Source organism: Chaetodon trifascialis, chromosome 11 (genome assembly GCF_039877785.1).
Source record: "Chaetodon trifascialis isolate fChaTrf1 chromosome 11, fChaTrf1.hap1, whole genome shotgun sequence".
Lineage (NCBI taxonomy): Eukaryota > Metazoa > Chordata > Actinopteri > Chaetodontiformes > Chaetodontidae > Chaetodon > Chaetodon trifascialis.
In genome coordinates, this window is record NC_092066.1 from 6,291,183 (window position 1) to 6,308,014 (window position 16,832).

Here is a 16,832-nt window from a genome sequence, read left to right on the forward strand (position 1 = left end):
TCGTTTCACTTTCCAACAAAACTAATATATTTACCATAATATAATACATGTATAAATATTTAAAGGACTCCCTCCAGACATGTTTCAAAACATATAAAATTACTCTGGAAGAATGTTTTATGTCTGTTTGTGTGATAGTTTTTCCACAAAAAGATAAAAATGTGTTTGTTAAAAATTCCTGAAAAGAAAATCCTTCATTGAAAAGTCCAGAATCTATGAATATGCATTTGTTCGAAGCAGAAGTTTAACTTCATCTCACTTCTGTAAATGAAGTGGAATTTGAGTTGAGGACTTTAATAATATCAAAATGCTGCTTACATATTATTGCATCAGTAATGTGGAAGATAAATTTAATCTGGCAATAGCCTATTTAAGTACTTTAACTTAAAATTTTGTTCTTTAACTCGTGATTGCGTGAGTAAAATACTTCTTGCACCAGTGGTAAATTGAGACACATACATATATACTCCTGTTTACATCAACAGGGTCAGACTAAATATGATAAACACACGTCAGTACAAGACAAAGGCTCCAGAGTGAGTGAAAGTGAACTTGATGAACCAGTGTCAGTGTAATTAGAGCCAGTTAAACTGACTCACTTTCCCCTCAAACAGCTCATTTTAACCCACAACCATCACACTGACACGTGACTCATACTTCCTCTTAACGTCATGACTCAGGTTCACTTAGATAAAGTGATAATTCTGGTCATGTTTAAGTGATTTGGCATCTTTTTCTTGGCTCACATTTACTTTGAAGGTGTGTGTGTTCCGCGCTGACCTTCCTGCCCTACAGGCTGGAAGCGGGGCCTGTTGTAGGTTTGATGAAGCCTCAGGAAAACACGTGTAAACACCTGTGGAGTCAAATGGGCCATCAGAGCAGTTCTGCAGGGTTGCTACAAACGAGCGCAGGGCCGCTCCTCAGCGGGAAGTCTGCGCAGCTTCACAGCTTCCGAATCGCCCTTTCTCACCTAATGAGCGCACTCACAAGGCCGCTGATAAGGGCACAGACAAAGGGCTGTTTAATGGAGTGGGGGTGGCCTTGAGAGAAGAGATTTGCTTGTGTAAAAGTAGCCAAACAGAGCCCACCGGGACAGCCGAGCAATGGTTGGAGTTTGGGCTAAAAAGAGGTAAACAGAGATTTTACGCACAGGACTTTTACGCACGCAACTCCAGCGAGGCGCAGCCGTAAATGTAGTCTCTTGGCTGTGTTTATGGTGCGGTGAGGCGGATCATTCATGCCCGTTACCCTGAAGACACTGAGCCGGTGTGTGTGTGACCTGAGGCCCGGTGTTTGCATCCGCAGACGTTGGGTAGAAAATGGAGTGTGTGCCTTTAAGGCGCCCGACTGCCTGTCGCTTTTTGCTGCGGAGAGACTGACGCCCTCTGGACACAGTGGACACTTGAGCGGCGGCAGAACACCATCCTGGAGAAGTTCAAAGAGAAAACAGCCGCACTCCCTCCCAAGAAGAAAAGTCGTGAACTCGTCAACAGCGTTGTGGTGAGTTTGAAGTTTCTTCCGTTTGTTTAGTTTCGCTGTTTTCTGCGCTCGATTCTCGTGTAGCTGCGCGCGAGTGAAACAAAGTTTTGGCGTTAGCGATGAGCGCAGAAAGAGGTGAAGAAACGCCTTCATGACTGAGGGAGCTAATGTTCCTCACATGTTCTCTCCCCGTCCTGAAATGGAACAATGTGCAGCAAAGGGGTGAAGTGTAAAAGCAGAGCGGCGGGATTAGACGGCGTGTTAACGTGCCATGAAAAAAAAAAAAAAAAAGATAGGTGAAGGAAGCTGATGTTGCCAGATGTGTGTGTGTGTGTTGTTATTCCACAGTAACGTGAGTGAGACCTGGCTTTGAATGAAATGTGACGCAGGCCCTTTTTAGAAATGTGATGCTTGCAAAGTTTGTTCTGGTTGTGCAGGACAAAGCTGTGATTTTCACTGTATTTCTTACACATTTAAAATCTCCTCTTTGCGTCACTTTCTAGCTCTGATGTGTGAGTTTCAGCACTAAAATGTTGATTTCAGGTCTCCTGTACTGCATGAAGCACACAAAAGAATAGAAGAAGAGACGCAGAATTCGTTATTATTGTTTAGTTCAAAATGTGAAGAGAAACAGATCATTTTTACAGCTGAGACCTGACGAGGCTCCGGCTCAGTGTGAGGAGAGCCTCTCTGCTGGTTTACATATTCAAAGTGTGCCTTTTATGTCCTGTTATGCACCGACTGCAGCTCCTCACTCTTCCTCGTGTGGAATGTCAGTGATGAACTTTTGTTTGCTTGTCTTTGCCTGGTGTCTGAGGTCCCGTGTCTCGTGTTGATGTAGGTGTTTTCCAGTGCCGTGCTGGTGAGCCGTCAGGATGAGGCCTGGTGAGCTGATCCTCCCCGCCGCCGCCGCTCTCCTCTTCCTCCTGTCAGGGCTGTCTCTGACCTCCGGCTGCAACAAAGCCCTCTGCGCGAGCGACGTCAGCAAGTGTCTCATCCAGGTAAAGGACATCAAGGTCTCCACACTCTGTCCACACTTTCTCTGAGAGTGTTAGATGCTGATTGTTGGATTTGCACAACAGTTTTTCCATGAACAACTCATCCTTCCCCTTCTGAACCGTGGCTGCACTGATTTTCTGACTCACAGTCAGAGAAATCAACTGATCTGTAAAACTAACCCGCCTCACTTGCAGATACTACTTTCCATACTTTAAATTTGTAATATAATCTATGCAGTTCTGTTTGTCAGTGTCAAACAACAATGGAACTACATGAAAATGTGGTTTGCATCATCAGAAATCCCACGATTGTTTTAAAAATGTGCCCAGAAATCTCCACATCACCGCTCACGAACGAGCTCCACCGCGCTGAGGTGACTTTATGGTTGCAGACAGATAATCTAATCTTATGCGTGCTGAACTTAACCGAGCTTTTCTGCTGATTAAAGTTGGAAATTTCTATGCGAGTGCAGCCAAGTTCAAGCTTTTTATCCTCCAGGGTTACATCTGTTTTGTGTAAACAGAGACTGTTGTTTCTCCCGACAAGAACACAAATTAAATGCCGTCTGCAGCCAGACTCGGTTCAGTTTCGGAGTGCAGCAGAGCAGTCACAGCCTAACTTGTTTTTAATACAGTTTAAATGAGCATTAAACTGGCAGGACAGACTCGAGATATGCAGTAGCATTCCTGCGACCGGTGGTAGAGAAAATGTTTCTCAGCTGTTGTTAATGCAGCTCAGTTTCGTGCAAATACTTCACAATAAAAAAAACAAAAACAAAAACAATCCAGCAGTAGCCAAATTCAAGTTGAAATCGACCCGTGTCCTGATGGGGATCTGGACCGGAGAACAAAGCTGGAATCTGTTGTGAAGAATGCAGATACATTCCTTCGATAAGCCAAGTGAAGTCTGGAAGGAAGGCGAGCAGCGGAGGAGCAGAGATGTGAGTCTAACTGTGCGGCTCCGCGCACACCTGCTCTCTACCTGCGCGGCGCCTGCAGGTCACTTCCAGGTCGTGATGTTTCTGGCCGGTGGCTGAAATCGCTCGCTCGTTCTGATTCATGTGAGGACTCCTTTTATTTTCACATCAAACCCTCTGACTTTTGACTCGTGTTGACTCTCTGGCATCACTTCCTTTGTGTCACTTTTTCCGTGGCGGCTGCAGCCCGGCGGGTGAGGGGTGGAGGGGCGGGACCCCGGAGTTCAGACGCATTCTGTCATTTGTTCTTGTTATTTTGAGGGAAAAAATCAAGAGGAGTGTTGGTCTGTCTTTCCACCACCTGTCAAGTCAAATTTGAGTTGCTGCCTGTCCTCTGTCCTGTGTGTGTGTGTGTGTGTGTGTGTGTGTGTGTGCTCAGTGGCCCTGCCTCTCCCATTAACATCCTTAAAGTACCGTCTTTAACCTCAGTGGACGTCTCACCTGTGTGAGTGAGCGGCAGGTAGCTGCTGCAGCCAGCTGAGGTCGGTCACAGGAAGTTGAGTTTTGTCTGCAAATAGATGTTTTTGTTTGGAAAGGAGGCGTCTAAAAGAGACAGAGCGGGTGAAGTATAGACGGCACGACCTTAAACTAGAGCTGAAGCGGTCGGTCCATTAATTGAATCCACTGACAGAATGATAATGACTTTTTAAGGATTGATTTTTGCCATTTTAGCATTTACTGAAGTCCCAGTCTAGAAAAAAACTGATTATTATTATTATTATTATTATTATTATTATTATTATTATTATTATTATTATTATTATTATTATTATATAGTGAGTATTTACTGCTAATCCTCGAAGACACCACAATCAACAGAAAGTTTATATGCAGCAATTTTGATTTTTAATTGTCCCCAAACATTTACTCAGTTCGTCACTTTGGGCTCTGGGAAATTGTGACCAACATTTTCACTACTTTCTGATGTATTTTAATAACCAAATTATAAAATAGAAAAAACAGACTAATCAATCATTCAAGTAATCGCTAGTTGCAGCCCTAATTTGAACCAGATGAAGTTGCTTTTTTGTGGCCTAAAAGGGCCACAAAATTAGCCAACACTGCAGGTTCTGCCTCAGTTTCCTGCTTCAGATTCTTTCACAAATATGCAGTAAATTACCTAAAACCTGTTGGCCCCCAGTGAGTCTGGGTCCTCAGGGGCCTCCGGCTCCTGGACAGTTGTCCACTCTGCCCGGTTGGTCATTCAGCCTTGTTCCTGTCCCAGTTTGGACAAAGTAAAGCTCACCTTTACTAAATCTTTTGTTGCTTCAAGGGAAACTCACCTTGCAGCAGCCATGAACAAAAGGCAGGACTTAAAAGTACTTAAAATAATAAGTTATTCAGTTAGATTTAACTCTAAAAGCAGAAACCATCAAAAACAAACCAAAGACGCACAGACAAGAGACCAAACAGATAATTCAGGTTATAACTTTAGAAACACAGAAGAGCAAATTACAAAAAGGAAGCTTTGAATTTTCTGAACTTTTCTTTGCATTGAGGATAAAAACTAAAATTCTTCTTTCTAAATGGGACTTTGAGTAACACCTGCTGCTCAAACACGACATGCGCAAGCAACTGACTCATTAAATTATTGATTAATCTCTCAATCATTTTCACATTTGATCAATTGATTAATTTCTCAGAGGCAGAGGTGATGTTTTCAAATTTGACGTCGGATCAATGGCACAAAACCCAAAAATGTTCAAGTGAAAACGTGACATTAAAAAATAACTGAATGCAACGACAATGGAATTTTTGCTTGATAAATTATTAAATTAATTGATTGTTAAAATAGTTTTTCAAGCTAAAGATTTAAGAAAACTGCATAATACTCCAGACTTTGTGTCTTCACAGGCAGTAAAGCCTCCAGTGGCCCTTTTTAGACTCCAGCCTGTGTTTTTAAGCTTTTTTAGGCACAAACTTGTTGCTACCAAACCACAAACTTCTGTTCCTCCTGCGCTCACTTTGTGCAAAATCCGAACCTCCTGTGAACATTTGTGGCTCTGCTCGTGCTCCTTTGCTTCCAGGTGGCTTATTTCGCCTGATGAATCATCGGCCGGGACAACAAAGCTCTGTAGCTTCCGCGACCCCGCCGACACCAACTCGCTAGCTGTCAGAGGCGAGAGCGATGGTGCGTGTGCCGTGAAGGAGAAACGGTTCCGCCTATAGCTCCTCTGTAGAAGCTCCATGTTGCTAGTGATTAGTGGGATCTGCTGTCCGACGCTCGCTTTTACGCTCTGCTGCCATCTCAAGTCATTTGTCTGAATTCCCCAAAACCCCTGAGGGTGGGAGAACATGAGAGGAGGAGGAGGAGGGAGGGGAGGCTAAGGTCAGGAGGAGGTGTGTGTGTCTGTGGGGGGAGGTTGGTCGAGGGAAATATACAGTTGGGCGAGCTTCACGAGCCGCGGCTCTGTGCAGGCCGGGCTGTTTAGCAGGGTGTGGCAGCAGATTTCAAAGTTAGCACACAGCAGCGGTCGCTCGGCAGGACGAGGCAGCACACTTTCTCTCCAGAGTCCTTTTGTCTCGCTGCAGCTGAGTTTTGACTGATTGCAGCAGTTTCCGCCTGAGAGGCAAAGGCAGCCTCATAAGAGCTGTTGATGCCGCCGAGATAACCTCATCCGTTTCAGTGAGGAAATTGATGTTTTGAGGGTCGCAACTACTGATTGTTACGGCTCCTGTCCAGTAGGTTTTATGATGCGTTATTCTGCAAAATGTCAGAATGGTGACGTCTTCTGATTACTTCTGTTGTCCAACCAACAGTCCAAAACCCAGAGAGTCAGTTTACTCTGAGACAAAGAAAAGCAGCAAAGCAGACAGCGTTTGCCAGTTTTCGCTTGATAAATGATTATAATATTATTGTTGCATTGTGTCTTTATTGGAAAGCTGACAGGAAAAGAGGGGAGAGAGGGGAATGTCTGCAGCCAGAATCTGTTTAAAGGCTCGAGCAGTCGATGTCTCTTTGTGCCTCTGCAAGTTTTCTGTCTGCGTTATTATGATTCATGACTTCATTAGCTTTGGGTGCCATCAGACAAGAACCCAAAGAATTCACAAATTTCAGTGAACACCCACAAATTTATGTTTGCATCATTCCTTTATTTGTTTTTAAGGAATAGTTTGACGTTTTGGGAAATACACTGATTTAAAAGTATCTATCTATCTATCTATCTATCTATCTATCTATCTATCTATCTATCTATCTATCTATCTATCTATCTATCTATCTATCTAGATTGGTACCACTCTCATGTCTACACGCTAAGCTAAGAGAGAATTAGCGTAGCTAGCATAAACAGGGAAACTGCTAACCAGGTTCTGTCAAAAATGAGCCGAACAGCACCTGTAAAGCTCACTTACTAACACATTTTAAGTTGTTTGTTTAACCCGTATACAAACATGATTGTAAAAATGATCATTTGCAGTTTTTAGCAGGTAATTATTCACAGACGTACAACAGTTTTTACATATGTTAAGACAACAGGAAGTCACTGCAGAGCCAGGCTAGCTAGTGTTAACTAAGTTAAACATCTTAGCTTTCCCTTCAAAACCACAAATGTATTATTTATTTAAAATAGTTTGTGCATTTTTGCTTGAGTTCAGATTCAACAAATAATACATAACATGTTGAATAGTGGGCTTTGATGGGTGCTGGTTTGGACAGTCAGGCTAGGCTAACTGTTCCCCCTGCTTCCAGTCTTTATGCTAAGCTGTCACCTCCTAGCTAAGAGGTGTCTTTTCATCTAAGATGGTGTATATTTCCCATCGTTTAAAAGGTCAGAGGTGCTTGAATGTTAACTTTGGAGACATCCAAGCAAGCATTTTCTCCCTGCTTCCAGTCGCTATACTAAGCTACGAGAAGCTAACCACCTTCTGGCTCCAGCTCCATGTCCATTACAGCCTCTTGTATTATCATGAAATGGCTTTTAAAAGTAAAAGAAAAGAAAAGAAATCTGATTTGTGAAATATGAGTTGCATGTTTTTCCTCCGGGGCAGCTGTTTAGTTTTTATAATTCCACCTTTGAGAGTCATAATTACTCATGGCATCAGATCTTGATCAGAGGTTTGGGGATTGAGAGGCTGGTGATTAAGTGAACTGTGTGTGGTTTTGCAATCCCTCACTGGTGAGTCATTGGAGAGTCTTTTATCATTGCTGGGACTGTTTACGTGCGGGAGATGGCCTCCGCGAAGATATAAAGGAGCAGCGGGGGGAGAGAAAGGGTAAAGAAACAGACAAACAGAAAAGGAGGCAAGAGTGACGAGAGAAGAGCATAAAAAGGGAGGAGGGAGGAGAGACGGAGCGGAGGAGAAAGGGAGGAAGGAGGGGGAAAGTGTGTTGTCGGAGGGGGGAGCAGCAGCCATGTTCTGTTCTCCAGGTGTTTTCTTCTCCCTCCCTCTGCCTCCCTCATCGCGGTGACCTTGACTGAGAGGAATGTGCTCCCTGTTCTGTGTCAGGAGGGAGCAGAGGGGGGAGAAAGAGGAACTCCTCTGGCAGTCTCACCCACTTTTCAATCCCACCTACACATTTTAGTTTCCTTCACTGTCTCCGCGTCCCCCGGAGACAAACTGGAGTTGAGGAATGAAGCGTTTTTTGTTTTTTTTTTCGTGGTTTTAAGTGTTTGCAGAAGAGTTATGGGATCAGCAGAGGCTTCGTGTTTTTGGATGTTTGCAGAAGCTCTTGTAATAATATTACCTTCCCTCCTATAAAAAGCTACATGAGAAATTTTCTGCAAGAGCGCTTTTTTTCCCCGTGTTGACAAGCCCGCGTACGGAGAAGCACAATACAAAAACGAACCCAGTGAACCAGATCTGCATTTAAAAGCTGTGAGGAATCACTTAAAATGCCTGAAATTCTCTACCGTTTATCACAAAGCACGCTGTAAACCTGCAGTCTGTGGAAATGACATCTTTTTATCCTTGTTTTTGTTGCACTGTTGCCTTGTTTTGCTGACAGGTTGAAAAACTACTAAGTACGTCTGAGCTGAGACTTGAGCAGGACTTAAAGTAGAAATACACAGATCCATCTTTTTCCAATTCCCCGACTCAGTGCCATGTTTTCCTCACACTGCGTGAGACTCACTGGAAAACTCTGGAAACTGTGGATCACATTGTCGATATCAGGTCCGTTTAATAAGGTCAGTGCTGGTTGTACATGCTTATGCAACATATGGTGATGGTTCATCCCTGACTTAAAGGATCATCCTGATTTATAATAACTTCTTTTTGTAGTTTTGGCCTTCATTGCTTCCAGCTTTGATAAGATTATAACGGACAGTTCGGCCCGAATATCTAAAGCACTTTATTCTGAGGAAACACTTAAAGTTGCTGCTAATAAAAATGACCAGTTTGGGTAATTGTTCAACAGTTTGTCTTTATCTTTTCATTCAAAGTGTTACTTTTATTTTTATACAGTTGTTATTGGCATTTTAAAGCAGCGTTAAGATGGAGCTAATTTTAATTTAATACTGTACTACTGAAGTGTTGTGTAGTAGAAGTGTAAAGTAGCATAAAATGGAAATAAGTTAAGTACAAGTACCTCAAGTTTGTACTTCAGTGCAGTGATTAGTTACATCCCCCTGCTGTCTGCTGAGCCTCAGTGTGAAACCACTCATGAAAATGATTTGACCTTTGACCCCTCGGGACCTGCCTTGTTCATGAATGGAAATACAGCAGAGGTTTATTTTGTATCACAGAGTTCTGCAGACGGGCTGACGTGCCTCGATAGATACCAGATAGATACCACGCTCGCCACGTGTGGAGTGCAGTTGTCTTGTAATGTGTCTGGTAATAGTTACTGTACATGAAGCAAACCTGCTGTTGATGATTTAATGGCACGTCTCGTGTTTGTACAGCGCGTCTACATGCTGCGTTCTGTCTGCTGTGTGGTTTCTCACTCTGATGCTGCACCTTTCAGACCCGGAGCTTTTAGGCTGACATCTAATATTAATGTGTGATGGACAGATGCTTTTTCCAGTCTTATTAAAATGAGCTAAGCTCAGTACAACAGCACAAACACAGTATATTTAATGTCAGCTTCATCAGCTTCATTGATTTCTGTGAATATCTGCTTATTCTGAATCTGATGCAGCAACACGTTTCAAACAATTTGGGATGGGAGCAACAGAAGACTGGGGAAGCATCGAACAGCATAACTAATGGCGTAATTATTTGTACTAAGGATGTACCATTACAGCACGTAACAGTACATACATCCACTGTTACATAACAGTACATACATGTAGGTACAAGAAAACATGATGCAAACTTTGGTAATAAGAGTGAAACAACCTGGGACCTCAAAAATACTCTACCTATTGTATTATTATTATTATTATTATTATTATTATTATTATATGTAGTAGTAGTATTACTAAAAATAGTCCTAGGACTAACTCTAAATTATGACAGGCTGTGCTGTATTTTGTGGGGCTGTAATTTGAAGCATTGCCTTTAATTTTAATGTTGCACATCATAACATCACACGTAAGGTTGTTTGTTTCACTTTATGGCTTTTCCCAGTTTGATGAATAATTGGTTGTTAACATGATTTTGAACTGGTCGACATATTTCAGACCGCCACAAATGATGTGCTACTTTGGTTTGCTGTAAAACACAAGGACAGAAGAAAAGAAAGGAACATTTAAAAGGGAAATGTTGTTCAGTTATTGTGATTATCTTGACGGATGCTGCAGTGCGATCTGTGGAACCCCAAACAATAAGGAGCCAAAGCCAAAACACAAAGGATAACCCTAATGTAAAAGCCTAAATAGGCTAAAATATACTGTTTTATGCCATAATGTGTGTGTGTGTGTCTGTGTGTGTGCGCCCTGCAGGAGCTGTGCCAGTGTCGTCCGTCTGATGGGAACTGTTCGTGCTGTAAAGAGTGCATGCTCTGTCTGGGGAACCTTTGGGAAGAGTGCTGCGACTGCGTGGGTGAGTGCAGCGTCTCATTTATTAGCACCGTGTTTTGAAGCTGACCGCTGTTAGTCAGCATGTAATTTTGGACTTGGAAAAACTTAACGGTTTAGCCCACGCTCCTGTTTTAAACGGACTTACAGTGACTTAGCAGGTACGAACAGGCAGGTCAGCAAGACACACGGCTGGTGATGCCTGCTGAGCTGAACGTCTGCCAGCGAAGACGCCGTTTGAGTTGTCAGGTTTGTGTCGGACTGCCACAGTTTAAAGTCACATCTAAGACCTTTTCCTGCTTTGTTCTCACAAACAAGCACTGTCCAACACAAAAACACAATTGAAGTGCTGTCAAGAGCAAAATCAACAGGCGGTCATATAATCCAAACCCTAAAGCCACAATGGCCAATCAGAAGCCTTAAAAGGCTTCAGGAGGCTCCTAGAGGTACGACCCCTCTATGTCGCGACAGGGTCTCGTCCAAAGCTGGTTGGATTATGCATCAGTGAGCTCTGCAGCACATTCTGACACCTCTGTTCCTCAATAAAGGTGGAAGAGAAACTGCATGAACGTGTAAACATGTAAAAAGTCTGTTAAACTGTTAGCAAAGTTAGCACCAGCACTGTTTGGCCACATCTGCCAGAAACTCCAAAAATGGCCCTGCCCGCACGTCAACACTGCCAAGTTTCACCCTGGAAGGAGTTTTCTGAAAGCTTTAGCTGCAGCAGTGATATAATAATAATTAGTTAGGGCCAATATATACAGTAAAATGAGCTGAAGTTGCAAATATGAACAGTGTAAAAACAAGTCATTACGCACAGATGAATAGAGTTAAATACAGGTAACAGGAAGCGATGCCCTGTAACTGATCATAGTGGGATTATATCATGTTTAAAATGGCCCTAATCTCTCTCCACACACGCACCACTTGAGTCTCAGTCGTGTTCATCTGCAGCAGAACACCTTCTCCCTGTAAAAAGCCTGTGAAAACTGAGGCTGTGGCTGTAACGCACTCGACGGCCGACGCTCCGTTTGCTCAGACTGCTGCTCTGATACAAGACGAGTGCGAGGTGAGTGGAGCCAGACGCCGACGGTGCGTCTGAAGAGCAGCACTGTGGAGGTTAACGCAAAGCAGAGCCAAGAGGAGCCGCGCTTATGACAGCAGAGGAAATTAAAGGAATATTGTCACTGCTGAGAAGCCCCTCCACATGTGGACAGGAAGTGTCGAGGTACTCCAGAAGATCAAAGCGTGAAGAAGCCGGAAAAGAGAGGGGACGAGGAGGCCGACCCGCTCAAGTGAACTTTGACTTTCGGCCTCATGCTGAGGTGCGGCGGGGGTGAAACTCCCAGCCAGATCCAGCACAACCGCGTTTGTTAACAAGGAAACATTTGGCTGGTTAACGAACCAGCAGGGCCGGCTCGGACACTTCTGACAGGAGGCGTCTGACACAGATTCAAAGATGAAGACATGTTTGTAAAACGAGTAGAAGTGTCCTGGTTCTTAGCTCATGAGACAAGGAGCCCCTGGACACAGACAACTCTTCTTCTGAGTTTATTCGTGGTTGTCGTGCGTCTCTTTGCAGATGTTTTACGTTTAATTTCTCGGGTTGTTTTGCATCTGGCCTTGTGGGTAATTTTGCGAATCTGTGGTCATTCTGTGTTTCTTTTCAGTGTTTTTTGTTCTTAGTGTCATTTTGCACGTTTTGTGTCTCTTTCTCGTCACTTTGCTTCTCATTGTGGTCATTTCGAGTCTCTTTGTGGTTGTTTTATGTTCAGTTTTAGTTGTTATGCCTCTCTTTTAAGTGGCCAGTGTCATTTTTTGTCTCATTGTGGTCATTCTGGGTCTCTTTGTGGTCATTTTCCATCCTTTTGTGGTTTTTTGTTTCCTTTTAATTGTTATGTCTTTCTTATTAGTGCCCATTTTTTACAGCGTTGTGTGTCTCTTTCTCATCACTTTGCTTCTCATTGTGGTCATTTTGAGTCTCTTTGTGGTTGTTTTTCGTACAGTTTTAGTTGTTATGCCTCTCTTTTAAGTGGCCAGTGTCATTTTTTGTCTCATTGTGGTCATTTTTTGTCTCATTGTGGTCATTCTGGGTCTCTTTGTGGTCATTTTCCATCCTTTTGTGGTTTTTTTTGTTCCCTTTTAATTGTTATGCCTTTCTTATTAGTGCCCATTTTTTACAGCGTTGTGTGTGTCTTTCTGGTCACTTTGCATCTCATTGTGGTCATTTTGCATCTCTTTCTGGTTGTTCTGCATCAGTTTTTAGTCGTTTCGCGTGTCTGTGTGGCTGTTTTGCATTGATTGTGATTATTTCAGTCTCTTTGTAGACATTTGGCATCTCCTTCTGATTGTTTTGTGTCTTTTTCTCATTGTTTTACATCTCTCTGAAGTCACTTTGTGTTTCTTCATAGTTGTTTAGCCTCTTGTTGTGGTCCTTTTGCATTGTTTGATTTACTTTCCAACAAGACATGTTAACAGTCACTTCATGCGGAGGTTCTGGTCCAGGGGCACCTGGTCCTTTATCTGACTCAGGTGTGCTTTGGGAGAGGGGGCAACCCTTCTGGCCTGGCCATTTTAAACCAGTGGGCTCTCAGATCAGCGTTGACAGACAGATATTGCTGTACGTGCTGACAAGGAGGCTTGACGACAGCTCTTTCATGTGGAACACAAATACAAGTATCTGACACAGAGCGCTGAACTCGCTGCTGCTGCTGCTGCTGCTGCTGCTGCACAGATGTTGTGGTGGAGTTTTCCTCTTGGACAGGCCGTTTTACAATACACAGAGGATGGCCTGTAGCTTTAAGCAAGTATATTTCTCATTTATCTGTTTTTATTTTTTCTTGCAGCGTTAGCCTTATGACCACTTTAAGTAAGTTTCCACTCCAAACATGTTACTGTGCCAAACGCTGGCTACTTTGAAGTGTGTATCTGCGAGTGGTTAGAGCGGCCCAGTGGAGGAGCGGTGGGGAGAGGACAGTTTGTATTTTAGAGGAGGGGAGGAGGAGAGAGGGAGGACCCATGTGTATGCTTTATCTAAACCAGCTGCTCTGGCTCAGCTTTGAGCACTGGCTTGTAATCCAATTCCTCTGTCAAACTCCGTTCCCCATTAAATGATTTACCCATTAGCTATAATTCACTTTGACTCATTCAAAGGGCGAGGAAGATCATATCTGAGGATGTGGGGACTTTGTCAAGTGATTACTACTGTATTTGGAAATTAAATGAAGTGTTAAAAAGACCTTAATTGAGACAAGATACTCTTGACAGCCGTGCGGTTTTACAAAACTGCCCTGAAATCGTGTGTGAAACCTTTTAACTGTTAAACTTGTCTATTTTGAGTTTGATCTACAAATAAACTCGCTGCCCTGCCAGTGTGCTGAAGGGGTCAGCTCACCCAAATCACAAAAGAAAAACAAACTGGTGGTATCTCAACATGCAGATAGTTTTGGTTTTATTCCCCCAGGTTTTAAGAGCTGAGTTATCTGCCTCCGCCCCAGTCAAGGCTGCGATTAGCATCGAGGATTAGCGACAGGTCCTGGCTAATATATCTGTGAATTAATGACATGAAGAAGAATTTACATTCTTCAGATTTAATGTCCCAAAGTTGTTTTTGTGTGAAATAAATTTAAATGAAAGATTTTGATAGCTGGCATTGTAGAGAAGGCTTTAAAACAACATAATGTACCGAGAATTTACATAAAACACATCTTAACAGTTTCATGAATAAATTAAAGGAATTTTTTTTTCTTTTGTTTTAAATATTAAGACATTTCTGCAGAGTTTGTTTGTTGTTCTGCTGTGGGGAAATTTGACCCCAATGCAAGTGAGCTGAATGGAATTTGATTTGTCAGTTGTATTGAACAGAATAGAAATTCAATCTTTGCAGGCACAGTGTCACACCTCCTGATAATAATCCACAAAGAGCTCGTAGGGACTGTTTCTTTGGTTGTAATTCACTGTTGACAGCACAGCCTGGTTATGTCAGAAAATTCTCTTAATGCACCCTGACCCTTTAATGTCTTCATCCATCTTCTTCAATCAGGGATGTGTAACCCTAAGAACTACAGCGACTCTCCGGCCACGTCGAAGAGCACTGTGGAGGAGCTGCACCGCCCGATCCCCTCGCTGTTCCGCGCCCTCACGGAAGGCGATGCGCCGATCAACATGATGGTGGTGTCCTTCCCCGTCGCCGAGGAGCTCTCCCATCACGAGAACCTGGTGTCCTTCCTGGAGTCTCTCGACAACCAGCACCAGAATGTCTCCGTGCCTGGAAACAGCATCCACGCCAGCTACGACACGCAAGGTAACGCTCGAACAGTTTGGTCCCTCATCTGTGGAAGTTTGAGATCTGCTTTTTCAGTGTAACATTAGTCCAAAACATTGAGGATGTCCTCAAAAAAGATACAAATTTTTCCATTTTATGTTACTTTATACCACCACTTTGCTACATTTTTCTCTGCTACATTTAATTAATTGTCTTTGAGTTTGTGACTCTTGGCTCTGGGATATTGTGATGGGCATTCTTAAAACAGGTGATTTAGCAATAAAACAACAGTGATTAACAATAATTTATAGTTGCAGCCCTGCTGGAGAGACGCCGTCCAGTGTTTCTGATAGACCTGGATCAGGAAAGCGTGGTCAGCCACTTGACTTGAGTTTGAGAACTTGCTTCACATCCACTTCACTCATAAAGTTTCTGAATAAGTTGAACTAAATCAGGAAAAAAACATGCTTTGCTCACATGCTTTGTTATTACATAGCTGTCTGGTTCTGTCAGGTCCAGTCAGATTTTTCATTTGCATTTATGGCTTCTCGCTAAGACCCGTGATAATAAAATCAGACTGGACTCAAAGCTGAAGTGGACTACAAAGTCTTCAGACCAGTTAAGGTTGGGTCAGGTTTTCACATTTCAAAATGGCAAAAAGAACTGCAGTTCAGGGAGTTGTAACTGGGTTCAAAGCGTTGCTCCGCTGCCATGTCTTTATTTTCATTTGCGGCTGTTTTGGCTGTCCACCTCTAAGCCAGTCCTATTTGCTATAAAGACACACTCATCATGAGAGTGTTCCCACAGAGCCCAGCAGTTAACTCGTTAAGCTCACCAAAACAAAGGGTGATGCTTTGTCGCAGCGAATGAATTTCACCCCTGTAGTACGAATAGGAACATTGAGAGTTAAAGGTAATAACTTTAAAATGTTGCTTGTTTTCCTGGACCACGTTTGCTGGACCTGTGACTCACGCCTTCTGCTTCGCCTGTGCTTTTTATTTCAGAAAACATGTGCACAGTGGTCTACTTTGACGACTGCGTGTCTATCCGTCAGTGTAAACTATACTGTGAGTCAATGGGAGGATCCAAGTACCGCTGGTTTCACAACGCCTGCTGCCAGTGCATCGGACCTGAGTGTGTGGACTACGGCAGCAAGGCCGTGAAGTGCATGAACTGTCTCTTCTGACGTGCGGGCACACATTGGTACCAAATGTCTGGGCCATACCAGAGGACTGAGGGCAGAGGAAACTATGACGATTATGTGTTAGCGTTCCTCAGTTACCTTGTAAAATACCCCCTACACCCCACCTTTACCCCGGCAAATTGTTTTTATTCTGCTGTTATGTCTCACTGTATATTTTTAGATATGTTTTCAATAGTGTTTTTTACTAGAGGTGTATATGAATAATGTATTTTTACAATTATGGTCTGCTAAATCCCAGTCTCATGCCAAATAAAGAAAAGTTTGGTGACATGGACTGTTTTGTTTTATGGAAATGTGTCTGATTTGAAAATACTTTTCATCCTTTAAAATGTCGTCTTAAAAAGATGTGTGAAAAGTGCGTAGAATGAGTGGAATAGCGAATGTTTGTCCAACCGGTTGCTTGTCTCCTGCTCTAATCTGAGCCTAGTGTTGCCCGAGTCAGGAAACGCATCATTTCCTGGGGAAACAAAGTTGTTATTATGCCATTCTGGTCCACAGGTGTTCCAGTGCTCACTGACCGTCTCATGCAAGCGGAGGGGAAAGAGAGCGTTTACTGATGCCAATCTCTCACCGCCACACACAAATGCTCTTTGTAATGCCAGTGCATTTTTCAAAAGGCAGCAGGGTGCCCTATCACTGATTCTGTTCCCAATTGGCATGCAACAGCAGTTTGCACAGACTAATGTACCAGACGCACAATGAGACCTTGTTTGTCTTTTTTATGATATTGAATCACGACCTCATTTCGCCATTGCAGCTGTGGGTTTTGAGCACAGGGTGCCAACAAAGATCAGAGGGCTAATGTGTTTCATATGTCAGGATGACCACCGGTCTTCTGAGTCCAACCACAGCGTATGGGAAAGTACACATAATTCAAAATAGCAAGTGGTTTCACCAAATTAAGATTGTAGTTGCTATTCAAAATATTGTTTGACAGTTTGTCTTGTAGCAGACTTGTGGTTAAGATCAGAATGACACCACAGCCTAAACATTCTTCATTAATTCCAG

At 43.1% G+C, this 16,832-nt stretch overlaps 1 protein-coding gene across 1 annotated transcript; it reads left to right on the forward strand.

The window, feature by feature from the left end:
* Positions 1 to 1,356: 1,356 nt before the first annotated feature.
* Positions 1,357 to 16,098, forward strand: twsg1a (twisted gastrulation BMP signaling modulator 1a). The gene is made up of 5 exons (XM_070974760.1): positions 1,357 to 1,500; positions 2,321 to 2,480; positions 10,282 to 10,381; positions 14,399 to 14,659; positions 15,625 to 16,098. Exons 2-5 carry the CDS (start codon positions 2,355 to 2,357, stop codon positions 15,804 to 15,806), a joined length of 669 nt encoding a protein of 222 aa, XP_070830861.1. The 5' UTR covers positions 1,357 to 1,500; positions 2,321 to 2,354; the 3' UTR covers positions 15,807 to 16,098.
* The last annotated feature ends 734 nt before the right edge of the window (positions 16,099 to 16,832 follow it).